Source organism: Bombyx mori, chromosome 28 (assembly GCF_030269925.1).
Source record: "Bombyx mori chromosome 28, ASM3026992v2".
Taxonomy (NCBI): Eukaryota; Metazoa; Arthropoda; class Insecta; order Lepidoptera; family Bombycidae; genus Bombyx; species Bombyx mori.
This window is the reverse complement of record NC_085134.1, coordinates 2,646,792-2,674,456: the sequence shown is the minus strand read 5'-3', so window position 1 is coordinate 2,674,456 and position 27,665 is coordinate 2,646,792. Positions and strand designations below refer to the sequence as shown.

The 27,665-nt window shown below is 39.9% G+C and overlaps 3 protein-coding genes across 16 annotated transcripts; 1 reads left to right on the top strand and 2 right to left on the bottom strand.

Annotated features, from left to right (window-relative positions):
* Nucleotides 1-933: 933 nt before the first annotated feature.
* LOC101735493 (DNA polymerase epsilon subunit 2) lies at nt 934-2,687 on the bottom strand. Its single transcript, XM_004933499.5, has one exon. The coding sequence runs from the start codon at nt 2,568-2,570 to the stop codon at nt 1,005-1,007; it is 1,566 nt and encodes a 521-aa protein (XP_004933556.1). The 5' UTR covers nt 2,571-2,687; the 3' UTR covers nt 934-1,004.
* Nucleotides 2,688-3,125: 438 nt separating this feature from the next.
* Nucleotides 3,126-17,783, top strand: LOC101735359 (uncharacterized). 14 transcript variants are annotated; one of them, XM_038021154.2, is made up of 13 exons: nt 3,126-3,253; nt 3,805-3,914; nt 4,481-4,532; nt 4,599-4,757; nt 5,461-5,580; nt 5,705-5,842; nt 7,319-7,515; nt 8,896-9,098; nt 9,164-9,365; nt 9,435-9,584; nt 10,214-10,291; nt 12,762-12,885; nt 16,534-17,783. In XM_038021154.2, the coding sequence occupies exons 3-13, from the start codon at nt 4,498-4,500 to the stop codon at nt 16,694-16,696; spliced, it is 1,569 nt and encodes a 522-aa protein (XP_037877082.1). In that variant the 5' UTR covers nt 3,126-3,253; nt 3,805-3,914; nt 4,481-4,497; the 3' UTR covers nt 16,697-17,783. The 14 variants fall into 14 exon arrangements, 10 of the variants coding, with proteins under 10 accessions (XP_037877082.1, XP_037877081.1, XP_037877085.1 ...); XM_038021153.2 differs by lacking the exon at nt 3,126-3,253 and adding an exon at nt 3,430-3,667; XR_005246413.2 differs by lacking the exons at nt 3,126-3,253; nt 16,534-17,783 and adding an exon at nt 12,446-12,637 and having other exon boundaries at nt 3,638-3,914; nt 12,762-12,886.
* A 2,547-nt stretch (nt 17,784-20,330) lies between these two features.
* LOC101747151 (uncharacterized) lies at nt 20,331-27,542 on the bottom strand. Its single transcript, XM_004933497.5, has 12 exons — nt 27,406-27,542; nt 26,827-26,882; nt 26,309-26,467; nt 25,042-25,161; nt 24,502-24,639; nt 24,035-24,231; nt 23,766-23,968; nt 23,499-23,700; nt 23,280-23,429; nt 23,009-23,092; nt 22,208-22,331; nt 20,331-21,540 (listed from the first exon to the last, which is right to left on the bottom strand). Exons 2-12 carry the CDS (start codon nt 26,859-26,861, stop codon nt 21,378-21,380), a joined length of 1,575 nt encoding a protein of 524 aa, XP_004933554.2. The 5' UTR covers nt 26,862-26,882; nt 27,406-27,542; the 3' UTR covers nt 20,331-21,377.
* Between the last annotated feature and the right edge of the window lie 123 nt (nt 27,543-27,665).

The following is a 27,665-nucleotide window of genomic DNA, read 5'->3' as shown; positions in this document are numbered from 1 at the left end:
TATTTCCGCCGTGAAGCAGTAATGCGTTTCGGTTCGAAGGGTGGGGTAGCCCTTATAACTATACTGAGGCCTTAGAACTTATATCTCAAGGTGGGTGGCGCATTTACGTTGTAGATGTCTATGGGCTCCAGTAACCACTTAACACCCATCTAAGCAATAAAAAAAAAATGGACGGTGACCGGTGCTTTAGAGACCTAAAAGCACCGAGAGGAGATTCGAGAGATCCGACAAGACATGTTATGGGCGACGTTGCCCCGTCGCGAACGGATAAGGAACTATTATGATTCAGTAATTGAAGGAGTAATATCGGAAAATGTTATCTACCAAAAATGTAACTAAAAGGCCAAGGCCAATATTTTGTGTTGTCTATGAGCGATAGTGTGGAGGTATTACGACAAAAAGAAGATCTTCCACTGAGCGGGTGATGTTGCAGGTGGATCGACGGTCCGAACGTTGTTAAACTTGTATAATATATGCAAGCTTATCTTGAAAATGTCGTAACCGAGATTCAGGCATCTGTCAAATATCTTATATTATATGATGGCTAGCCAAGGGTAACCACTCATCATGATGTGGGCTTTTTACTCATCTGTTAATAAACGTGATTAAATAACATCTATATAGACCCCGGTAGGATGGTCCAGGGAGTATCTGGAATAGCAGCAGCACTGCTTGACTAACCGCGACACCCAACGTCAAGTAATTTTCAGCCAGTCATGCATACTTAATGAGTCAGCCAGGCATACTTAGGGTGGTTCTGTGTTGACCTCTGTGCCCTTTCTACCTTTCCTGGGTCCTGTATCGGGCAAGCTCAGAAGTTGTCACAAGACAGGGGGGTGGCTTAATGGATTTTGCACCCTAATAAATTCATTATTTAAATGTAACTGTAGAAAATTGTTTATTTGAAAATGGGTATGAAAATAAAATATTAGATTGTAAAACAATTTGATTTACTTATCAACTATGATTCAGTTCTTGAGCCAATTTTTAATTAACCAGGTATTTCATCCATCATCTTTCGGTATTTGTGAATCTTCAACTGTTTTCGTACTTGGTACATACACTTTAAATGAGAACTCAGTTCGCGGAAAAGACCCAGGGTTCATAATCTGCGAGTTTTGATATGAGCGAGTATAAGGTTGGAAATGGTCGCCAATCACTACCAAATCCGGCATCGGATACAAACTTAAAGAATCCGAATGCTTCCAATACACTGGTTGTATAGCTAATGACAATGGTGACAGTGTACATTGACTAAACAAAGTCTTCACCAAATGATCAGGAATATCACCAGTCTCCGGAAAATGTACAGAATTCCTACACATTTTCATTACTAAATCTTGCCTGAAAACTACTATCTCTTGTGTACAGTATTGTATTCTGCATGGGTTCGTTGTGAAAATGACTGCATCACCTAATTTTTCTCTTATACCTTGTGTTATGGAACTTGGAATTGCTGGTCTTGGTAAAACATTGGCAGCACAAGGATCCGATCTGCCAGGTACAAAGATAAATTTGCATTCATCTTTCAATTTCTTGAATTGAGCTATTATTTCACCTAAGTTTGATAATGCCATTCGTAGCTGTGTGCAATGCTCCTGACCATACGGACACGAGAGGAATTCACCCATGAACACGATAGCCACAGGTGGAAAATCATTGTAGCCACTAAATAATGTTCTTAAGTTATTCATAACTTTCAATGTGTCTATCCAAACATCAGATAAGAATATAATCATTCCTTCTTTATTTTCCTGTTCAATCTTTAGCAATGACTTAGAGTTTTTAAGTAAAGTCTTAGAATTTCCACCAAATGTATTTAAATTACCAAAAAATGGCAGTGACGAGGCTCTGCTTTCCGGCGGCGGTAGCACAAGGCCCATAACATTTAATACCTTGTCATCATAATAACCTTCAACTAAAACGAAGCTATATTCAGTGAATAAGCCTGAGTGGTACCTTGTTTGTGACATATCGAGAACAACACTGCCAGTTGGATCTTCCAAGTAATATTTTCCTTCTGTCAACTGTATTAAAAGACCGAGCACAATCACATCATCGATTCGACTAGAAGAGCTTAGCAGCGCTTCGATTTTGCGCAATTGGAAATATTTCTCCTCGGCCAATGAAGGCAAGGCTTCTTGAGCAAACAATTTATTCCTAACAGTTCTTTGCCATATTATTTCGTATCTGTCTATCAAGAATTGCGCTTTCCACTTCGGTTCTGGATATAAATTGTTCTTATGTACAGATTTAACGAACTTATTTCTCTCATTGTCGTAACTCAGTTTGGGAATGTTAAAAGCGTCGATTACGTTTAAAACAGTTTCGGTCTCTTCAAGACCCGATGCAGAGCATTCTTTGAAGGCGATTTCCAGGTGTTCTTTCTCTAATACGGGCTGTGAAATACATTGTTTTAAAATGTGTGAAGTTAACTTGTCAAGAATTGCCCGTCGTTCATGTGGAGTCATTGAAGTTATTTGATCGGCAACGTAAGTGCTAGCTTCTTTGCGTATAGTAAATCCACTAAGTTTAAATGCATTGTTAACTTCTGCACGTACCGATTCCATACTTTTTTATTATAGGTAATCAAATTTTTTGTAAACAAAATCACATATTTTTAGTAAATAAATTTTAAAAAGCATGTTTATTTTTGTTTATCCAATTAGACAAGCAAAGGAAACATAGCCCATAAATCCGACTTTTAGCCTTGTACTTTATTTTGATAGGTCGAAGCCGTTTGTAATACGAAAATGTAAATGCATTTTTTAATTACTTAGCTGGGTAGACAAGTTCACGGTCTACCTGATGTTAAGTGGTTACGGGAGTCCATGGACCTATACCTTGAGATAATATAAGGTCTCTTAAGGTTCTAAGGTCTCAGTTTTTACAGTAGTGCAATTATTTTTATTACACGGTGTTATTCCTTCACCGTGGAAGTCTATAACTTCGTGAACATTTGATAAAATAACATATTTCATTATAAAAATTGTTTGCGGGATTTGAACATTGATGCATCGCAAGATACGAATGCACCGAAAGTCTTATCCTTTAGGCCACGAGAACTTCAAAATGCATGTGTCATAATATAAGGATGTACGGTACCGTGGTTGCGGCAGATTCTTCGCAAAAGAAAAATGGTGGGAATACATTTTTCAAATGGAATCAAAACACTAATCAAAACCAGCCAGATAAATTTATGCAATACAGCCAGAAATATTTATTAAACTGTATTGTATTCATAGACCTATCCGTCAGTGATTGTATTGTATTTTTTTTTTTAGCCTTTATTGCTGTTTTACTAACTTAATACATTACCTAATAATAAATTAAATTTAAGTGAACTTATAATCAATTATTCCGTTCGACGTTCGGCGTGGTTTTAAAAACAGCTTGTCTCTCGACAAAGGCCTCCTCTAAAGATTGATAAAACTTTTACTCTAATCTAATAGAATTCAAAATAGATTAAAATAACATATCAATGATTTGATCCAAATTTTATTACGTACCTACAACCTTGTACCTACCTACTAAAGTTTAATGACAGCAAAAAAATATTAAAACTACTCTTTAAAGTGGTGTACTGTACTATGATTATCAATTTTATCTTGTACTACAAGCAGTACAAGCAAAAGTATTGAGTAATTTTTAAAAAGATGACTAATCGGTAATCGGATTCTTGCGTCATAATATGTATTGCTTACATTTTTACCGTTTGGAGTTTGGGTATTCCCGCTTCTTAAGCTGACGAACGATTGAACACAACATATGTTTATAACTAAAATCCGCTCATATTTATTTCAGTTTGACTTTCTCGCTTGTTGAATAAATACACAGGAAATGTTTATTTAAAATAAAATACCTATTAAGAAATCTACAAACATCCTTAAAGTTTTAAAAGTCCACCAAATAAGGTAGGTAATAAATTTAATAGAACTTTAATTGCTGCTGAATAAATAATTAGATAGACCTACAAATTACCTATGTAAGATATGGAAAAGCAATAAGTCATTAGTATTTTTTAAAGCCAAATTTTATTATTAAAATACAACATAAATTATTTAAAAATATCGTGTGTTCGTTTTAGTTTTCGCGCAACTGAGAAACAAATCGTTTTTGCAATTTGAGATTCCCCCGTAAACTAAAAACCACTGATTAGATTAGGTATGAAGAGTAATTATTGTATGACTATAAACATGTCCATTGCTGATGGACATTGACATTATCAGGGGTACAACCATCCCGCTGCCTCTTGTGAGCACACCTTTTCATATATTGTGAAATACCTAATAGTGAAAGTAATAATATAGTTTTTTTTATTGCTTTGATGAGTGTACGAACTCAGGTGGCCCATCTGGTGTTAAGTGGTTACTGGAGCCCATCGTCATCTACATAATAAATACCGCTACCCACCTTGAGATATGAGTTTTAAGTCTCAGTTATGAGGAAAAATGTTTAAAAATTATATTTTTCGTTGCAGGCACCAATATTTTTAAAATGGATTTAGCAAAATTATTAGAAGATCTTCCTTGGTATGATTACATTATTATAAATTTATCTTTTTTTTTCATACAATGGTAACTATTAAAAAATTGTAGGATAAAACTTGACTGGTGTTTTCCGAGCATGACCCAAGAGACCAATGAACTTATTCAGAAATGCACTGAAATACCTGAAATTGAACCAGACCCTGAAGTTGATGAAATTATTGAGAGAAGCAAGAATTTTCCTATACCTTTCCCGATTCAGACTGTGAGGTAAAATCTGTGTTTTATTAATTTTTCATTTACACAAAAAAAAAACTAAAGTTACAAAAAAGTTACAAAAGCTATGTCTTTGAGCATAATAAAAATTATATACGTATACTGCTTAATATAAGCTCATTGTAACACACAAAGCTTAATCAAATATTTCACCTGCATTATGAGCAGTCATATTAAATAAAACAATATTTGTTCATTCTCAATTTCTATAATTGTAGGTGCCAAAATATTAAATCCTGTGGTAGAAATAAACCTATAAAAAATTGGTCAACAACTTTTTAGAATTTATGATGATTTTGGATATAAATTTCTCAGTTAAAATGTCCTTCTTGATCCTAATTTTATGCGACATGGTTTTGTTCCACTGGTTAACCAGTCCTGAGGAAATGGTGAATTTGTAGTGTCCCATCGGGGTTAAGGTATGTAGAGGATCACTAAATGGTCTATATCTGAATTGTATAGTATAAAAGTTATTTGACCCTTACTTTGTAGGGAAACTATGTGGGGAAGCTACTCATACAGGTTTACCTATTGGAGGGGCTGGGATGGTACTGGTAAGATCTCACCACTACATTCACGTCGACTAGTAGAGGATTGTCCTATTATTGTTTTGTATTGCATACATAGCTCAGTAGATAGAAATTGTCTTCTAAATTGTATTAAATTACTGATATTGTAATTAAATAATTTTGCTTAGATTGGAGAAACTGAAGGAGCATCGTCCCATAGACAGATTAAAGAGGAATATTTCAGAGACATATCCTATTATACACGAGAGGGTCTTGTTGCTGATGGCACACTTTTTAATATATAAACGGTAAGTTTTTTTTATTAATTTGAGTAATCGCTGAAGCTCACATCCAAATAAAATCCCTAATTTTCATAATTAATGTAATAACTAGTATTTTAAAGGAATTAATAGAAAAAACAAATTGTTGCAGTGAACATGGCAGTAGTATAGAGAAAGAATTATACAGAGACATGACCATACCAGAGCTTATTGATCGATTATTACTGAAAAGAGCCGTATCGTTTATGGGAGCTCGCGATGCATATATGTTAATGAGTGGCAAGAAGGGGTAAGTGTTAGATGTACATATTCTAGTACATTTATAAGAACAAAAAATACATTGAGCAGTCTTTAAGTTAAAAGAAAGTCTGGTTCAGAAAATCATCAGATACAAAAATTGATACAAATGAAAGTTTGATAATAAGTCAAATCAAATCAAAATTTTTTATTCAACATAAATGAAAGTACATACTTGTTGAACGTCAAAAGAACTACCGCCAATCCACAAGAACAAGCCTCCGTCCTGAGAAGAATTGGCAAGAAACTCAGTGGGCATGTCTTTTTTTTTTTTTAATATTAGATTTTTTTTAAATATGAATTTTTACAATTAGTATTATAACGTAACAATTACTACAATATTGAAATGCCCGGAGCGAGCAACTCATTCCCGCTTTATGCAATCTTCTAGATAATCATTGACTTTATAGTAAGCTTTATTGCACAGATGTTCTTTAATAGCTGATACCTGATGTATTCAAGTGACTCCCAAAAAAATCGATATCGAAATATGTACATCCTTTACCAATGATGCCTATGGTAAACTAATTATATATTTAATAGCAACGGCTCTTACAATATAAGCTGATTCAAACAAGCAAATTTTGGATTTATTATGCGACTGTGAGTGGTGACTTTACTTATGGTGCAGGGTGTGGGCGCAGTGGTGTTAGGCGGCGTCGGCCATGGCACATTCAATGAACCTGTTACATTTGTACCCCTTCTATTTTGTCCCTGCGGTTACTAGAGGGGGCTAGATGGGGTAATGACACAGATGCTATATGGGCTCGAGACGTCTTCGATCCTCATAGCCTACCTTACCTACCAAACAATATTTGTTTTTCAATAAAATACTTAAGTTCAAGATTATGCTGAAAATTGTTCGGTGAGTTCTATGCCACATATCGTAGAGACAGATAGAAAGTAGGAAGCGTACCGTGAGGGTTCCGTATTAAATTAAATAATGTAGACACTGGTGGTAGGACCCCTTCTGAGTCTGCACGGGTAGGTACCACCACCCTGCCTATTTCTGCCGTGAAGCAGTAATGCGTTTCGGTTTGAAGCAGCCGTAGTAACTATACTGAGACCTTAGAACTCATATCTCATAACGCGGTATTAACGTTCTAGATGTCTATGGGCTCCGGTAACTACTTAACACCAGGTGGGCTGTGAGCTCGTCCATCCATATATGTAAAAAAAACCTGTATTTTAAAGACGCTAATACAAAGCAGCGTATCTGGTTCGTGATTCAATTCTGAAATTCTTATTACTTCATCTTTTATTTATTTTTATTGCTTAAATGGGTGGATGAGTTCTAAGGTCTCAACATAGTTACAACGGCTGCTCCACCCTTCAAAACGAAACGCATGACTGCTTCACGGCAGAAATAGGCAGGGTGGTGGTACCTACCCGTGCGGACTCACAAGAGGTCCTACCACCAGTAAAGTATCTTAGTCTAAGTATCTTAGCAACCTTTCCGTTTTCGTAGCGTCGATGGTTGGGAGAACGTGGGGACCCCGGCGGAAACAGAGCCGCTGGTGTTGAAAGACGTGCTCAGCTACGATGAGATAAAGCTCTCTGCTTTTTTGTTCGTGAGCGGACCCACCGAGTGCATCAACAGTGGCTCCAGGAGGAACTGCGGCGTTCTAGACGACGATGACATCGAGAAGGAAGCCATTATCATAGGTTCGTTTTTTGAAGTGAAACTTCTTTAGCGCATGAGGGTTAAATTTTTACAGATGTTAGGTCACGCAGGTATGCAACGGAAGTGTCGAAAAAGAGAGAGAGAGCGATCGAGACCGATTGAGAGAGAGTAAGACAGGGCGAACGTCGCATGAAGCAACTAGCCATGGAGTAAGAGTAGGGAGCAAACAAGTGAGAAAGATCGAGAGAAAAAGTGAGACAGAATGCTCAGTTCCTACATACTTTAAAACATACGTTTATAGTATTTTATTTTTAATACAGCGCCATCTGTGAGATGTTTTCAGGATCAGACGTTTATCACAAAAACTCTTCGGTCGAAATACCGGGAGGATCGTCCGCCCAGTCTTTCAAATATCAGATAAGTGGATACCTTAAGATCAGAGAGTAAAATCTCAACTACATTTGTAAACAGCGGAAGTTAAAACATGGCAGATATAGTTATTGTACCACTGAATCTATTCAGATTTTCTTCAGCAACAATTAGTCTTCTTGACCTTATTCCGCATTATGTGAGGTCGGTGCAACATGTCCTCTTTTTCTGTTCAGACCTATCTCACTGCATTCACACTTTTCTCTGGGATATCTTCTTTCACACAGTCTAAGTCTTCTTAGCATGCCCCCTCCTCACATTACTGTCTAATGTCATACCCTAGGCCTTTTTTCCACATGCTCATTTTCCCTTTCACACAATACACCCATATCACAGAACCTTTCTACTCTTAATTGTCTCTGTAACTTTCAGATTTCTCCGTCAACAACTGTTAGAATATATTAGTACTTTTGCTAGTTTTGTTTAAAGTCAGGGGATGCAAAGGAGGCATTGATTCTGGTTGTGAAACAGGCACCTATAAAGGGTAGCCGTTATATGAAAACAAATGCTACATTTATCAAGGCGTTCAAGTTGCAGGATCTGTGAAGTCCGATGAACTGCTTTTTTTTATTTCCTACCTAAGCTGATAGCCTTGAGAGGCTATTTCAGCGTAACCTTAACTAGTAGGCGAGCTCACGGGGCTCAAACGGGAGTGATGCTAACACTGGCCCTAGCAAGAGCAGTGCTTCGTAGAATCTACCACCGGATCGTAAACGCGACCCACTGAGAAGATCCCGCGAGAAACTCAGTGGGCTGTGTCTATGGGTTAATTCGAGCCCTTCGTCGCAAACGACGGGTTCGACGAGGACGGTGACCGGTTCTTGTGGTACTAAAAGCACCGTTAATGGATCGGGAGGATCCGTAATGACGTGTTTTTGGCGACGTCGACTGTTTACCATTCGGTCTACAGAATCGAGTATGAGAACTGCTCGACCTGAGGGAATCTCTCGAGGCCATGGTATGTGTGCAGCTCAAACTGTGATATTTTTTAGGAGCCATAGGGCCGCGCTTCAAGCGGTTGAATCGAATGGACTACGAGGACATGGTGATATCGAAAACGCAGAACACTGCAGAGCGCGGCTACGGCGAGCACGAGGCGCCGACCAGGTGCATGGACGTACTGCGACACGCGTACACGCGCGACGCCAGCCTCGCCAAGCGCGCCTGGAGGCAGCTGTGGGCCGAGCTGTACCAGGTCTGTACCGCTGTGACGTCAGCAGGTGCACGGACGCGTGACGTCACACTGACCTGCCCCTACAGGTGCACAGCTACACGTACGAGGAGCTGAGCGCGCGGCTCGCGGGGGCGGCCTCGGACCGCTACGTGAAGCTGCCGCGGGGGGGCGCCTGGTTCGACAACGAGGTCTACTACAAGCGGATCTGCATCCTCGCGGAGACCGTGCTGCTGGAGGCCGAGGGGCGGGCTCGAGGCCGGAGCGTGTTCCTCAACGTGGTGGGCTGCGGTGAGTGCGGGGGGCGGGGGGCGCGGGGACCGGGGGGTGCACGGTGTGAGGTGTGACTGTCTGCTGCAGGACTGGGAGTGTGGAAGATATCCCCTCACCAGACCGACGTGTACGTGCTCACCTTCCTCGAACGCATCCGCGCCATGCTGGACGAGGAGGCACTCGATCACATCACAGACGTCAACTTCGCCTATATTGGTACTTCAAAGAGTGTTACAGGTACGTTGAAATCTTATTCACTTTGAGAATTTAACTCGCTCTACACTAAACACTGAATTTAACTCATGTCTAAGCCTAAAGTTCTAATAATAAACACAAAAGAAAATGTTTTTTAAGTGTCTTCAATGTAATAATCATATTTTTTTACGGTTCTTAAAAACAACCGTTGAATACAATTTCATAGATGCGCACGCTATCTTCTAGATATAAACTAGAATTATCTGTACCAGGGGAACTAGAGACTGGTGTACATACTTATATGTATACATTTGAATATAAATACAGAAGCACGCAAGCACGCACGCACGTACACGCACGCACACGCACGCAAACACGCACGCACGCACACACGTAAGCACACACGCACGCACACACGTACGCACACACGCACGCAAATACGCACGCACGCACGCAAATACGCACGCAAACACGCACGCAAACACGCAAGCACACACGCACGCACACACACTGTCTTATTATTGTAATATTTTTTTTTACTATATTTATTTATTCGGAAAAGTGTCATCGAGTGTATAGTTTCATTACGCAGATGCGAGTCGTTCAAAACTTTATATGTAGGGTTGTTTTCACACTTCCTGTACTAATTCACTGATTGTTTTATTGTGCAGCTTTATTCGCGGATCGAAGTGAAGACAAAGAGAGTGCCGCTAAGATAATGTTTCTGAAGAACGAGAGACATCCGAAGGGTATAGTAATCGGCAAACTTCTTGAGCAAATGACCTTGACTGCGCAGAACCGAATTTTAGGTCACTTTGGTGGTGAGGGTGAGGCGCGACGGCAGGGGAAATCGTATCGAGCGCGTTATTGGTAGAATCTGGTAGATCAGTCGAACCTTGCGTCCCGCACCGCGCCTTCGTTCCGCTTGCTCCCAAAGGTACGCTTGCGTACAGTGAAAAGTCTATTAATATTAATCGTTGAAGTTATTTGTTATAATTATTATTGTTTGTTGATTTTGTTGTTATTGCTATTTGTTGAGTGTTTCTTGATTTTTTATAAAAAATATACTATGCCACGTCAAACTGGTGTAGTATTAAAAAGACAAGCTAGAAAAATGGTGTACGACGTATATTGCTTTCTTAAAAAGCAGGGAAATAATGATATGGAAACGGTAAAAGAGACTTCAGAGGCAACAAAAACATCAGTCAGTACTGTTAGGCGTATTATTAATGAAGCGAAGGGCTCTAACTTGCTCGCCGTGTTTCGTACTCCAGGTAAGAAAAGATCAGGGAAGAAGAAAGTTACCGGAATGGATAGTTTCGTTCAATCTGTAATAAAAAGATGTAATCATAATAACTACATAACAAGCAGCGAAACTCCGTACCGTAGAAAGGCTTCGAAGAATTTAAAGAAGATATAAATTTTAATGGCTCGGAACGAAGCTTACGACGAATTATGAAAGAGCTAGGCTTCAGATGGAAAAAAAGAACAGAAAATAATCGGAAGCTGGTAAATGAAAAAAGTAACATTCGATTACTACGAATCGAATATCTTCAAAAAATAATTAATTATAGACAAAAAAGAAGACCGAATCGACCGAGTTGTAAACTACGCCGATGAGCCCTATCACGATGATAGCGACTCGGGTGATGAAAACAGTGATGATGATGATGGTCAAGATTATGATAACGAAAAAAAAATTACAAATACCAGCTTCGCTTTAACTGAACCAAGACCTGGCAACAGCTCTAGTTTTGACTTAATAGAAGGAATATCTATTTTACCCCAAGATTAAATTATTACAATTATTAACCTATATGTTTTGTTGATGTTCTAATAAATATATAAATAAATACATATGTTGATTTTAATAATTTAATAGCATTATGACGCAGAGTGAGTAATGTTTTTGCACGTGAGTGTACCATGCGCAAACTTACCCCCACTACGTCAACAAATGCTCAAGAAGTTTGCCGGTTATTATACGTGTATAATATTTATTTTTTCTTTCGTTTTTGACATCCCTAATTCGTGGGATTCCCCAGTTTAAACAAGTGACTTGAATGAAAGGAAAGTCTTAGGAGTCTGTTATGTACATGAAGCGGTGGTCTAAGTGGTAAGAAGCCCGGAGCATTCGTATAGTGTGGTAATCATGCCGTGGTTCAAGTCTCACAGGTGGGGGGCGGGTGGGGACATTTCCAATGATATATAAATAAATTGATACAACGTATCGCACAGATGCTTTTAGGTACGACAAGCACCGGTCACCGTCCTCGCCGAACCCGTCGCTTGCGACGAAGGGCTCGACGAGTAAATTAACCCATAGACACATCCCGCTGAGTTTCTTGCCGGATCTTCTCAGTGGGTCGCGTTTCCGATCCGGTGGTAGATTCTGCGAATCACTGCTCTTGCTAGGGCCACTGTCAGCAATACTCCCGGTTTGAGCCTAGTGAGCTCATTTACACGTTATACGGGCTCTACATTCGCCCACGAACCACGGCCGCGGTTCGCGCATGAACACGACGTAAAAAATATAGCCCTCTACACATGCAACCTTTCGCATTTACGTTCGCGCATTTGACTGAATGGACGTTAAAGTTGCTGCTGCTCCGACATTGTGCGCCTTAGCGTGTTACAATTATGCGTTTATAAAATAAAAACAAATAAAAATAAATGGAGAAGAAGGTGGTGGATGACACAAATCCATCGCAACAATCCTTAACTTTTTTTCTATATGTTCTGTAGCTGGACATTAAGGAATCCTTTTTTTTTCTCTAAATATGGCACAGGAATTTCCATGATTGCATTAATTCTCAGACATGCATCATGTACTTTATTTTTGTTTTTATGATCTCCATGTTGAGCTTGCCAAAACCGCTTGCTCAGCATTGATAACATTCCAGGAACGTTAGTCGCCGATCGTTACTCCATTCGATACCCATGACGTCCGCTTGTCACTGCGTGTCGCACACATCTGCGAACATACTCGAGTGTGGATACCTTCGCGTTCGCGCTTCGCAGGCCCTTTGTCGCGGGCCAAAAAACCGCCACCGGACGGGGAACGCCACGAAGTCGCGAAACCATCCACACTCCCGGTTCGTGCCCTTCGCGGATATTCGCGCCGCGAATGTGGAGCCGCCTTTAGGGTAAAGCTGAAATAGCCTCTCAAGGCTATCAGCACAGGTAGGCAAGAAAATATCATATGTACTGTGCCGGCAGGTGGCGTGAGCGTGCAGCTGGAGGACAGGGAGCCGGCGAGCAGGCTGCACGGGCGGCACCGGGGCAAGCTGCTCGTCCTCACCTATCCCTGGGACGGGAACGCGCAGCCGGGGAACGAGTTCTGGTATGTTCATTTTTTATTTATTTTTTAATTGCCTTTGTAGGCCTACGAATATTCGGCCCACCTGATGGTAAGTGGTCACCGTCGCTCATGGACGTCAGCAATGCCAGGGGCAGAGCCAAGCCGCTGCCTACCATCATTACACACACAACCACCTCACATATGGAGGTGGAAATCAATCTTAGTTGCCTCTGGCTAGAACCGACGGTGTTAGTCATAGTAGGGGTATTATAGTATAGGTGGTAGTAATATAGTACAGTACGACTAATATAGTATAGTAGTTACTCTGTGATGACTGTAGACTCCGGTAGATCAACACCGGATAATCTTAGTATTGTTATTGGACTTGCTTGTTCGGTCTTGCTTAAATACTTCAACTCTTAAGGCATAACCACTATACACTCTTGACAGTAGGTACCAGAGCCACCGTCGCCCATCGTCTTGTCGGATCCCCACATCCACTCTTCCACTCTCAGTGCTTTTAGGCTGTCCACACACCTATTCTTGTCGAACTTTTAAAGTTTGGCGTCCAACCTTAACCTATAGACATTATTGAGTTTCTCACTGGATCTTCTCAGTGGGTCGCGATAGTGATCTGCTCTCGATGAGACCGTTGTTACCAAATCCGCTTAGATTGAGCCCGTGATTTAACCTACCGGTGCGTGAGTATCTGGAAGCTACTTTAAGCTACAAGCAATTAGGTAGCCTGAAGTCGTCGTGGCCTAACTGATAAGACGTCCGGTGCATTCGTGTTGAGCGATGCACCGGTGTTCGAATCTCAGGCGAGTATCAATTTTTCTAATCAAATACGTACTCAAGAAATGTTCACGATTGACTTCCACGGTGAAGGAATAACATCGTGTAATAAAAATCAAACCCGCAAAATTATAATTTGCGTAATTACTGGTGGGTAGGACGTATTGTGCCTATTCCTGCCGTGGAGCAGTAATGCGTTTCGGTTTGAAGGGTGGGGCAGCCGTTGTAATTATACTTGAGACTTTAGAACTTATATCTCAAGGTGGGTGGCGCATTTACGTTGTGGATGTCTATGGGGTCCAGTAACCCCTTGACACCAGGTGGGCTGTGAGCTCGTCCATTCAACTAACCAATAAAAAAAGGGTAGGACAAAAAGTGCGCAATATTTTAGGGAGGAAAGTTTGTCGAGTTCAGGCGACCCGGCGGCCGCGTGCTCCACGCAAGTGTCGGAATTGCACAACGCGCGCGGTGCGGGTAGCCGCACGCGGCGGCGTGCACGCGCTCCGGGACCGCGCGCGGCCGCTCACACCTGTGTCGCTTAGTTTATAATTTTTTTTTAAGGGATTTTATGACTTTGTAACTGAGACCTTTAAGTCATGTCTTATTTTAATTTATATTCATATTTTTATAAAAAATGATATTATGGAGTGAAATGAACTGAAGATGATTAATTTGAGACATTAATCAACTGGGATGAAATTAAACAAAATGAAATGAGATGTTATGGGATGAAATATAATCTCAGTAAAATGGTGGTCATTTACTAAGATTTTTCATTGGACTTTTTGGAGGATCCCGAGAAGCTACTTCCAGTAGCTTTGTTTCATTTTCCCACATTTGTGCACTTTCACAGATATTAAACGGTTAATAAACCACCATTATTACACATTTAAACCCGAAAAAACACTAAATAGACAAAATAAAACAAATCACACAACTTCACTCCTCGCGTTCCCGCCAAAAAGTCCCTTAGTTTATCAGAGCGGATTGAATCCACAGAGGATGTTATATAGCATATCGACGCTTGAAAGGCAAAACTAAGCGACAATGCGTGAACATTACAGTAGACTAATTTAAAGTTGAAATACCTGAAAAAAAAAATATTTTAACGAATCTAGCTGTAGGATTGAAATGATTTTAATAGACCTAGAAATTTTTATGTTGGGTGCCCGACTGTCATGAGACTTTCGGGTTGTCAGTTCCGGTATCGGCCGGAGACGCGTGTTTGCCGCTTCAAAGTCTGGCGCGCACTACCAGGGGGTGCAATAGATGCGCGGGCGCGAGTAGCACGGGGTGGGTCGTCGCGGCACGGACCTGAGTCACATCCCCTTTGGCCCCGCGAAACGGAACGCTGCGTTACAAAATATATATTTTTTCCGCAAATTATGTATAAAGCAGTTATTGTCGCTTAGTCACGTTTGCCTATCAAGCGTCGATACGTTTAGGACAATGGAAAAGACTTGAAGGCGTGAAACGGCATTGGATGATGAGTGGTCTCTGTCGGTCATGGACGCCGGAAATACCGTTGACCACGCAAGGCTCGTTTGAAGGACATGACGTCATAGCGTACGGGAAACACCGTGGAGGGGAGCTCGTTCCAGAGTCGGAATGTGCGTGGAGACGAACTGTGGACAATCGCAGCGGTTCTAGGTATTATGGATGAACTCCAAATGACGTAGTTGAATAGTGTACACTTTCTTACTACCCACCTTTTAAACGTCTCTTATCTGCAGTGTTGAATCCTTAACATTCCATTTAAAATATGACTCCGTTGTTACATAATTCGTTTGAAAAATTTCACAGGATATTAGAATGTACACTATAATTTGTTGCTCGAATAATTAATGTTTTTTTTCATATGTGTACACTGTACTGTAATCTAAATACAATTTTAATAATGTGTCTCTCATCGACACTACTCACTGAGTTTCTCACTGGGTCTTCTCATTGGATCACGATTTCGATCCGGTGGGAGATTCAGCGAAGCACTGCTCTTGCTAGGTCTAGTGTTAGCAAATTCTCTCAGGTTGAGCCCGTGAGCTCACCTCCAGTCCGCGCGTAGCTTGAATAGTCACTTACGCTACCAGTAAATAAGTAGGGAAAAAAATGTATCTGAACAACAGTGACTTTGTCCCATAATTTTAGTATTATTGTTCAGTTAAAATATGTGAATATGTTTAAATTTGTAAGCAGCGTGAATAAATTATTGTATGGCTATAGATTATCGTTTTACGAATGTATACGAAAACTAAAATATAATATTTGTATATAAAAAATTAAACATAATTTTGTTTTTATTACCTACCCTACACAGGACATACGTCCTGTCTATCTTTACTTAACAAATTGTATCTCTCTTTCCTTCTCATAAGTAAAAGATTGGTTCTTTTGATAAGATAAAAGAGGCTATGGAGTATTTTTTTTAATGAAATACATACTTAAATAGTGTAATAAAAATCAAACCCGTCAAATTATAATTTGCGTAATTACTGGTGGTAGGACCTCTTGTGAATCCGCACGGGTAGGTACCACTACCCTGCCTATTTCTGTTGTAGTAACTATACTACTACTACTACTCCGTTGTAACTATACTGACCTTAGAACTTATATCTAAAGGTTGGTAGCGCGTTTACGTTGTAGATGTCTATGGGCTCCAGTAACCATTTAACACCAGGTGGACTGTGAGCTCGTCCACCCATCCAAGCAATAAAAAAAAACTTATACATAATTAAGGGTTTCGCGCATAAATGAACTTCTGTAATTGTATAAAACGTTTGTGATTTACTGTCGAAGGGAAAAACCCTCTTAAATTAGTCGCAATTATAAATACGTTTAAAATTAGGTACGCCTTTTTTTAAAGTCGGTCAAATTATTTTATTCTACATATAATTTTAGGAAAGGCAAGTTGAAAAGTTCTGGAGACCCGGCCGCGGCCTGCTCGACTCAAGTCGCGGAGCTCCACAACCCGCACGTCAACCCGCGCGCGGCCTCACGCACCGCGCGAGTGGCCGCGCGCGACGCCGTGCTGCCGCTGCGGACGTACGCGGGGCGCCGCTAGCGGAACGCGCGAGGTCGCTTGGTTAGCAATGCGGTCTCTAAATGTAAACTTGTGATAGTAGTAGATATACCGTAGATTGGGGGGAACAGTGACCATTACCAAACCCAACACGAATTTTCAATGGTTTTTGTTTCAAATCAAATCAAATAAAAAAAAAAAATCAACATAAATGAAAGTACATACTTGTTGAACGTCAAAAAGAACTACGGCCAATTCACAAAAACTAGCCTCCGTCCTGAGAAGAACTGGCAAGAAACTCAGCGGGCATGTCTTTTTTTTTAAATATTTATTTTTACAAGTTGTATTATAACGTAACAATTATTGCAATATTGAAATGCCCGGAGCGAGCAACTCATTCCCACTTTGTGCAATCTTCTAGATAATCATTGACTTTATAGCTTTATTGCACAGATGTTCTTTAATAGTTTTCTTAAACCTATGTATATGCAGGTTCTGAACATCTTGTGAGATTTTGTTGTACAGGCGCACAGACAAACACCCGAATGAATTTCGTATCTTATGTAGCCTTTTTAGGGTAATACCAATAAAATTGAGATTAAAATGGTTCCGGAGGCTTCAATTTTTTATATACGATGCGTTATTATACACAGTTCATTACAAAATATACACAAAAACTGAAAAAACTAGCTTGACCTGATTCACCTTGGCTCTGGGGTGAATGAGATTACGTATGGGTACAATAGTTTTTCGATACGACAGGCACTATTTAGTTGTTAGGCAGGTACCTAACTTTAGGTAATTAACTTTTTAATATCTTTAATGACTTACGAACCTTTGACTTTGAAAAAATTAAACTATTTAATAATCTTAAACACTAAAGAAAAGTAATTTTCAGCCCAATAAAGTTAAATCTAACAACTCAACAAAAGTATTGTGACATCCCAGATTTGTCCCTATTCTAACTCTAGTCTCTATTCCCTCCAATCTACTGTACTTTAAGTATCAAATATATTTTTGTGAATATTATTCAATGCATTTCATTTGTTTACATATGTACAATTATTAGAGTATAATTATATTTACAATGTTACTGAATATGTTAATAATAAAGTATATTTATTCATAATATTGTTATATTTTATTTATTTATTAAACAATAGAGAATTACATGCCCTGAAGACACTAAAAACTCACTAGGGTTTAATCTTTAGGAATGCTTTAATCTATGCACGCAATATAATTCACATTTTTTTTATAAGGTTATCATAATAATGTTTTAATAGTATCCCCATACTAATTCTGTAAAAAGAACTGTCCTTCAAACAAAGCTTGTGGAAAGTACTTAACGGTAGGCAGCTCCTTGGGACCTCTGCCTTTGGCATTGCTGACGTCTACGGGCGACGGTAACCATTCACCACCAGGTGGTAGGTTACTGGTGGTAGGACCTCTTGTGAGTCCGTACGGGTAGGTACCACCACCTCGCCTATTTCTGCCGTGAAGCAGTAATGCGTTTCGGTTTGAAGGGTGGGGTAGCCGTTGTAACTATACTGAGACCTTAGAACTTATATCTCAAGGTGTATGGCGCATTTACGTTGTAGATGTCTATGGGTTCCAGTAACCACTTAACTCCAGGTGGGGTGTGAGCTCGTCCACACATATAGGCAATAAAAAAAAAGGTGGGCAGTTTGCTACAAAAAAGGCAATAAAAAATCTTAAAAATTTCCAAATCCCAATTTTAAATCATTCACATTAGAACAGCTATCTATTCATGTGTCTATCTAATTTATGAGATCAACCTTTAAAAACACAAATATTGTCTGATTTATACATACATATTACATTCAGATAGGAAGTATGTGTGTCATGATATAACTATAATAAATAAAATAAATATAATATGATGAACCAAATATGCTTCTAACTCTTTTGTCCGTAGATTTTTTTATTTTTTTTTATTGCTTAGATGAGTGGACGAGCTCACAGCCCACCTGGTGCTAAGTGGTTACTGGAGCCCATAGACATCTACAACGTAGATGCGCCACCCACCTTGAGATATAAGTTATAAGGTCTCAAGTATAGTTACCACGGCTGCCCCACCCTTCAAACCGAAACGCATTACTGCTTCACGGCTGAAATAGGCAGGGTGGTGGTACCCATCCGCGCGGACTCACAAGAGGTCCTACCGCCAGTAATTACGCAAATTATAATTTTGCGGGTTTAATTTTTATTACACGATGTTATTCCTTCACCGTGGAAATCAATCGTAAACAATTGTTGAGTACATATTTCATTAGAAAAATTGGTACACGCCTGAGATTCGAACACCGGTGCATCGCTCAACACGAATACATCGGACGTCTTATCCGTTAGGCCACGACGACTTCAGATCTTGTAGGTTGTATGATGCTGGGGCATGGATGCTTCGGGAGGTATCTGTGGAGAGTCTGCGGAAGGGAGCCACATCCGGGCTGCCACCAGTGCGGGCACCCGAACGATGACGCTCAGCACGCGCTAGAAGCGTGCCCACGGTGGGAGCACCCGCGGCGAAACCTCGTCGCGGTGTTGGGGCAGGACCTCTCTTTGAGGGCTATCGTCGCCCGTATGGTAGAGGACCGGAGTTCGTGGGAGGCCATGGCTGGGTTCTGTGACTTGGTCATGGCGCTTCGTGAGGCTGAGGAGCGCGAAAGGGAATGGGATCCCTCTTCGGCTCCTCAGCGCAGAAGGCGGGGTGGACGGCGCGTGCGAGAGGCCGCCGCTCAGCCCTCGTAGGGACTATCGAGTGCCGGGTGCGGGGGCGCCCGGCACTCGACTGTTGGTCCGGTGGTGAAGCGGTGCAAGGTGGCTCCTGTGCGCCGCTCACGGTGTGTCGCCCGAGACGAGGTTCTACGGGATTTTCCCGGGGATGAAATCCCGTTTTAACATTAGTACGGGTACCGCCTAAGGCGAGACTTTCAGCGCGCATCGCGGTACCGTAAGTTTCGTGGAGTCGGTGTGGTGGAGCTCGATGGGGTTTAGTCGGTAGTCGTTCTGCGGGGCAAGTGCTTCGCGCGCCTTTTTCAAGGCGTACTCTCCTGTGAGAAATTGGGGGAGGTGAAGGACCTCGGCCCTTCTCTTCTCCCCTTCTTCCTCTCAGGAGGCGCCGGAGTCCGACATAACCCGGTCAGTTACCCCCCTCGTCCGGGTATCCGTAAATGGATTCCCCAGCGTTAAAAAAAAAAAAAAAAAAGGTTGTATGATGCTAAGTTCTCTAATGCTGACATGTTTTACTTGTCACTTGTAGCACATAGAAAATCTATTTTAAAATATTTATAAGGTGATTTAGCCCGATAAGTATTAGTTTTATAGTGTAAGTTAATGTATAAAATAATATGTGCGTATTGTGTTGCTTTTGGTTTTTTTGTAATTTAAATTTCTCTTCTTGTTCACTTTCTACTTATATGTGATTTTGATTGTGGAAACATATTTGGTTATTGTTTTAGCTATATTTTGTTTTAAATATTATATGTTTGTATTGAACTGTTTGTTTCCCAAATAAATAAATAAATGATTGTTTTCTTTTCATGCCTTAAATTCCTGTTACCTGATTTTAATAAGCATTTATGTAGTTTAAAGACTTCTTAGTCATGTTTGTTCATCATAAACAAGACTTAGGACATTAAAATAAATAAAAATCTTTCATTGCATACCATGTACTTTTATTAAAAATATTCACCTGATCTCACATTGTTAACAGATTCCACATTATTGTCAAGAACGACATTACTAAAGATTTACCCGATGAACAAATCTGAAAGTTGATCTAAAAACTATTTAAACTAAAAAATATTCGAGATACTGCTATAAAAATATTCGAGATACGGTTTATAACAACCAGATAATGATAAAAAGAATAATTAATTATGCATTTAATAAGCTAAAAAATTCAGAAATAAAGCTGTATTTCTATTTATTCGAAATGGTTCTCGAACGTGTTGAGACATTATTATTATTATTGAAATGTATGTACTAAATAAATATGACGTATGATAAAAACTAAACGTCAATCTTCACGTTTTATTCTACACTATATATTTTACCAATCAGTATATATATATTTCATTAATGATAATTGTATAAAATAAAACCATTAAAATACTAGATATATCACAGAACTCATGAAGATGTTAATACGTTCACCATCCGCCAATACCGCCGGCTCTACACGTTGGTCCCAGCATTGGCCCCAACATTGGAGATCGTTGGTAGTTGGCCGTCGAGTGTTGGTTTTCTCAAAGGAATCGGTGCCAACATTCGCGATCCGTCCACATGTTGGCGATTTGCTCAGTCCTGTTGCAACACGCGTCTAGTGTGCTTGTCACGATGTTATCCACCATCTCCTTTGATGTGGCTTTTTCTTTTTTTTCAATAACAAATAAAAATTATACACACTCGGTACTGTAAAAGCGCATATTCGCATTGGCTCTGACGAAAGGGAACTACAATAACAGCCAACGTGTGGACATTTCCTAATTTCCGCCGCTCAACGTTGGTAGCAACGTTGGGGCCAACGTGTGGAGCCGGTTTAAAGGTACGCCTTCTCTACATGCATGTTACGAATACTACGGAGACCTGACGTTAGTTTCAGCGAAACCCTAATTACCTCAATACCGCTTATCCACCAGAGCACGCATTGGACAGCGCAGCGGAGAACGCGGCGCAATGGACGACGCGGCGGACGGCGCTAGGGTCGCTCGGCGCAGTCCCGCAGCGGCAGCACGGCGGCGTGCGCGGCGACGCGCGTGTTGGCGGCGGCGACGCGCGGGTTCACGTGCGCGTTGTGCAGCTCCGCCACCTGGGTGGAGCACGCGGCCGCCGGGTCGCCCGAGCCCGTCAAACTACCTAACCTACAATCATTATATTTGTCTTCACGTCACAATTATCTAGTCAAAACAAAAAATCTGGGGTCGGCGACCTGTTTGTCCTTAAGGGCGCAACACTAAATTTGAAAATCACCGAGGGCGCATATTTTACAGATAATCAACAGGTATCAGTGGGCATTAAAAAATACAGATTTTTTTATAACTTTATTTTGTTTGTGTCATACATAATGATAAATAACTATTTCCGTGTGAAATTTGGGTGTCCATATTTTCAAATTTCTTATAATTGGGGATATATTTAGAATTCCCGGTCCTTAAACAATTATCTAAATACGAGTCATTAAGCTTTGTTCGGTATTGAAAGAAAATAATTATTTCGGATTACTTGGTAGTTTTAAATGTACGGGGAGAACGCCCCGTCATACAGAGCCAAACGAACTGTTATAACCCTAGTATGAATACTATTTGGCTGACAGCCCTAACCAAGCTGCCCGATCAGCATTCTCGAGCTCTCCTGTTCCGTTCGCCCCGCAAACGGACAGTCTCTCTCTGGTACAATCTCTCGACCCGAACGGTCAAGTCTTCTCTTATCCTATTCTAAATCAGTGCGCGTGACTGTCGTCGGACCTCCATAATTCCGTATTTCATTTTTTAAAATCTACGTAGCGAATCCCGCTATAACAGAACGTACCAGAACTCGTTCCCCGGGTGCGCGTTCCCGTCCCAGGGGTAGATGAGGACGAGCAGCTTGCCCCGGTGCCGCCCGTGCAGCCTGCTCGCCGGCTCCCTGTCCTCCAGCTGCACGCTCACGCCGCCTGCACGTACAGTACAAACCATCAAGATTCAAAGAAAATTTCATAGGTGATATAATTCCTATATTTGTTAACTAGCGGCCCGCTCCGGCTCCGCTCGGGTCTTTAACAAAAATTTCAACGATATTTGACGTTGTGTTATTTTTTTTAAATAAAATAACACTTACAGCGACATAACCATAATAGTTAGACATATGCTGTCGCGACACTTTTTGTAAATAATAATGTGTTCTACAAAGTCGTAATACATTATTTTATTCTATCATCAATAGTTTTCGCAGGGCACGCGATGTAAATAATATGTTAGGTAATTTTTTTACTTCTTTATTGGAGTTTTAGTAAGGATCCCTAATTTTTTTTTAAAATATTATAGCCCATGTCACTCTGGAATAGTGTAGCTTCCAAAAAGTGAAATATTTTTTTTAAATCGGTTCAGTACTTCCGGAGCCTATTCAATACAAAGAAACAAACAAATCTTTCCTCTTTATAATATTAGTATAGAGAAGTATAGATAATACTTGGTATTTTACACCAAGCATTGTTTAATAATTCACAAGATATGCTGCTTGTTCCCAAGGCTTGTAGCTTCAAAAAGCTTAGTTCTATTGCTGTTTAGTGCTACCAACCTCAAAGAGTTTCAGCAGCTTTCGGTTCAATATCATAATGATCAAATAACTTACCTTTAGGGTGTTTTTTATTGGCAACAAACAAACTTTTGACAGTTGACGTTGAATTTTCAATTTCATTTGTTTTCGTGAATAACGCTGTAAACATTTAAAGAAAATCAAGCAATGCAAATCAATTGTGAAAAATAAAACAATAATTATGAACTCACAATAACTAACATGGTACAATTTGCCACTGGTACCCACACGACTATGAGCAGTTGTAGTGTGCAGCTCGCCTAACCTTATATTTGTAACCTACAACACTCCAATACACAGTACTTACCAGTGACATTATCAGAAGCACGTATGTAGGCGAAGTTGACGTCTGTGATGTGATCGAGTGCCTCCTCGTCCAGCATGGCGCGGATGCGTTCGAGGAAGGTGAGCACGTACACGTCGGTCTGGTGAGGGGATATCTTCCACACTCCCAGTCCTGCAGCAGACAGTCACACCTCACACCGTGCACCCCCCGGTCCCCGCGCCCCCCGCCCCCCGCACTCACCGCAGCCCACCACGTTGAGGAACACGCTCCGGCCTCGAGCCCGCCCCTCGGCCTCCAGCAGCACGGTCTCCGCGAGGATGCAGATCCGCTTGTAGTAGACCTCGTTGTCGAACCAGGCGCCCCCCCGCGGCAGCTTCACGTAGCGGTCCGAGGCCGCCCCCGCGAGCCGCGCGCTCAGCTCCTCGTACGTGTAGCTGTGCACCTGTAGGGGCAGGTCAGTGTGACGTCACGCGTCCGTGCACCTGCTGACGTCACAGCGGTACAGACCTGGTACAGCTCGGCCCACAGCTGCCTCCAGGCGTGCTTGGCGAGGCTGGCGTCGCGCGTGTACGTGTGTCGCAGCACGTGCAGACACGTGGTCGGCGTCACGTGCTCGCCGTAGCCGCGCTCCTCACTGTTCTGTGTGCTCGATATCACGATGTCCTCGTAGTCCATGCGATTGGTACGTTCGAAACGCGGCCCGATCGCGCCTGAAATGTCACATTAAATATAGCTATGCTGAGATGCCACAGGGGAATAGAAGAAAATAATTATACCTATAATAATTGCCTCTTGTTCGATGTCGTCATCTTTAACTACACCGGAGTTATGTCTGGAGCCGTCGTTAATACATTCAGTTGGTCCGCTGACGAAAAGAAACGCTGATAGCTTCATCTCATCGTAGCTCAATACATTCTCCAGCAGCAATGGTGGACGTTGCTGCAGTGTCCCTACGTTTTCCCATCCGTCTTCACTGCCAAAAAATGGTTTGATTATGGGATGTAACTTACTATCCTATCTTCAGTTCTTTGCCAGCCATTTCCCTGTTACAAAAAACTTCCTCTTTTTACTAAGAGTGCCTCACCTTATTCTAAAAGTGGAGTCTCAACACCAGCACTGTGCTAAAAATGTGTATGGCAACATAAGTTAAAACTGTTTTTTTTGCTGTGGCAACACTTAACTTTATTTTAGTGTTCCAACTTAACTTGCTGTTTTTGTGTAATATATTAAAATATGTTCTCACCCAGATTCTCCACTGAGCAATAAATAACTGTCTAATTCACCCATGAACGAGACTGCTCTTTTCAGCAACAATCTGTCTATGAGTTCCGGAATCGTCATGTCCTTGTAAAATGCTTTCTCTATGCTACTACCAAATTCACTGAAAAATAAATGTTTCAAATTAAGTTCAATTAAAAGCATTGTAATTTATAATAATATGTCTCCAAAAAATATTACTACAATATTTAGACCTCCGGATAGAAAAATAGTAGATAGTATAGATAGTATAGAAGAAAAGTTCACATAAATGCAAGATAAATTTTGATGTATTGTTAAGTTCACAGTGTACCACTGTTACAATAAAGCATTCACAAATTCCAGATAATAGTACGTGACACTACAATGTGCAATTAAATTTGAAACCTCATAGGCCAAGAACAGATTCGGTGGCACTTAATACTAAGTTAGGCGATAAACGATTGTTTGACTGAATAGCAATGAAAGTTGTGGATAATTTCAATACAATTTATTTTATTATACATCTTCTTCCTTTCATTCTTACCGTTTGTACAATAGGAAGTGCGTCATAAGCATCAAGATCCTCTCGTGTATAATTGGGTAGGTTCCTGAGATATTTCTCTTGAGTCTATCAATGGGTCGGTGTTTTTTCAGTTTATCTAACCTAAACAAATTATTTCACAAATGCTATAAGTACTGATAAGAAATTCTATCAACATAAGACTTTTATTGCTATGGACAGCAGCTTTTCATTTTTGTGAGCTAAAGGATTGACATTTTCAAAATAAGCATGCATATATACAAGTTCCGAACATTAATTCGGACCGTCAGTATACTTAGCAATATCACTCTCTCAGGAAGATCTTGCCTTCGTCATATACCTCCCAATTCCTACAGATCTTTATTTACAAGTTGACTGTCCAAAACAAAGCAATACAATGATAATGATATAACAGCCCTTGAAACAGAAGTGTATTTATTTTCTACATTCTGTAAGAAGAATGATGATGAATTTGTACATTTTTTAAAACCTACAAAAAGGGTTCTATTTGCCTGGGCAAGTAGGATATTAGGAATGGCAAAGAATCCTAAATGATGGTGGTTAATGTTTCTCCCACTTGCTTTAGAGAAAAAGCTCTGTCAATGGTTCACAACACCCATAGATAAAGGGTTTGTAGTTTAAAAACTAGTCTATAAAATATCTCATCTTTAAAATACCACATTGTTACCAAGTCCAGGCAACCCCCGACCGAGAGCCAGCGCTAAAACTATAAAAACGATCCCTCGCTGCGCCTTTGCCTCTTTTTGTGCGTGGCGTTCGTGTGTGCGGTTCTTGTTGAAACATGTTTGGGACTTATGTAATTTTAACAGTTTTCGTTAATAGTAAATTGAAATAATTTTGTTAGAAGTTTTGTTAATTCAGTGAAATATAATTAGGCCAGTTCTGTGTTATTTATTTCTTTTTGTTAACTACCTCACTTCTGGTCGATAATAACATTTTAATCAATTCAACTATGACATAACAATTTGCAAATAAGAATTGCATCTTTTACACTATCATGTAAAATCTTATGGCAAGAGTTTGGGTGTAGTCAGAGTGAATTCACAAACAATCTGCCTTGATTTCTGATACTTTCAGTTATTATAGTTGGGTTTGGTGGAAATACTTATTTTTATATTTTGATTCAATGTTGAGTCTTTTGAAGAAGTAAATACATCTGTAGTCTTAAATAGAAAGATAAATTAGAGGTGACAATTTGTGATATCATAATAGTAAGTATTCAAAATTTCTAGTTTTAATAATAATTTACCTGACACTTTCAATCGGGAATGGAATTGAGAAATTCTTGCTCCTATTAATGATATCTTCAATGTCATCTGAGAATTCAGTTTTGGGCAAATCATTGCATTGTTTTAACAGTTCGTAATTCTCTTTACTCATACTTGGGTAGCACCAGTCTGGTTTATACCTGAAATAAAAATAGTTTATATTTAATGGAAACGTTATCTCAAAAATTTGCAGCAGTTGTCTACATGCCCACTGTGTCCGGTTCAGAGCTGTTACTGAAGCCGATAAACATGATTGCCTACAAACATTGAGATAAAATAATAGTTATGGTATGTTTTAATCTACACTTACTATATGATTAATATACAACTGAAATATACAGAAGTGGTAATAACCTGTGGGCTGTTTGTGTGCAACTAGTAGTGTAAAAATACATTAGAAACCAGAAAATAATGAATTTTTGGTTCCACTTAGCACCAAGTGGTCTCTGAGATCGTTTACACAACTTGAGAAGTAAAAAAAACTTTCACAGGAACTTACCATGGTAAAGAGTGAAACAAATTTGAGAGCTCCATCCTGATGGAGTAAAATCTGTACTGTAAAGAAAGTTCACTCTTTCATTTTCAATAAAAAATCTTCATTGAAATAAAAAAAATGTTATTGAAAAATATTAGCAACTACAGATAGGCCTATGTACTTCAAGAATTTTTAAAATACCCTGTAACGTGCCGGGTGCCCCTGTTATAATTAAACAAGCAACACTTTGTGTTAGCATTAGTCATTTGTGTAATAACGAATAAGTTTTTTTGTGGTTTTGTTGTATTGAATTTTTTCTTTTCAAACGCACGTCAAATAGGTCCTGATTTATTTTACCCATTTGGCGAGCTCTGAGTTAAAATGATTACTTACGATATTTCGAGGAAAAATAACCTTTACAAGATTCATTTTCAATTAAATATATAGTTTTTAGTTAAGTTGATCTCTTTTAAAATATGTAGTTCGACTTAATATTTAGATTCCGGATATCAGTTCATATTGCCAAAAGTCCTTGTGTATTTATCTATTTTGTAAATTGTTAATGTAAAGGAGTTCTAGGAAAAATATGAATACAGTACATACCTACTGATTATAAATTAAATTAGCGCTATGAATTTAGAGATATTCCTTGAATTAATATTCCAACATTTCCAACAATCGGTGTTTTGAAAGTTTTATTTTTTTATTTTCTTTTAACCACCGTGAAAAGCAAAGGGAACAAAGTTCATAGATTTATGAAGACCATTACCTGTCCATTATTGCTCTATGATAACGCAAGACCTCATACAGCACGAGAAACCGTTTTAACTCTACAGGAACTGCAATTAGAAACCATTCGTATC

What these genes read in the sequence shown, in the direction of transcription:
- LOC101735359 (XM_038021154.2), top strand. Translation starts at nt 4,498, where the DNA reads ATGGATTTAGCAAAATTATTAGAAGATCTTCCTTG. An exon ending in TGTGGGCCGAGCTGTACCAG is followed by an intron (nt 9,099 to 9,163) that starts GTCTGTACCGCT and finishes CTGCCCCTACAG; the next exon opens with GTGCACAGCTACACGTACGA. An exon ending in TACTTCAAAGAGTGTTACAG is followed by an intron (nt 9,585 to 10,213) that starts GTACGTTGAAAT and finishes TTTATTGTGCAG; the next exon opens with CTTTATTCGCGGATCGAAGT.
- LOC101747151 (XM_004933497.5), bottom strand. Translation starts at nt 26,861, where the DNA reads ATGGAGCTCTCAAATTTGTTTCACTCTTTACCATG. An exon ending in TTCCCGATTGAAAGTGTCAG is followed by an intron (nt 25,162 to 26,308) that starts GTAAATTATTAT and finishes TAATTTGTTTAG; the next exon opens with GTTAGATAAACTGAAAAAAC. An exon ending in CAATAAAAAACACCCTAAAG is followed by an intron (nt 22,332 to 23,008) that starts GTAAGTTATTTG and finishes CTGTACGTGCAG; the next exon opens with GCGGCGTGAGCGTGCAGCTG.
- LOC101735493 (XM_004933499.5), bottom strand. Translation starts at nt 2,570, where the DNA reads ATGGAATCGGTACGTGCAGAAGTTAACAATGCATTTAAACTTAGTGGA.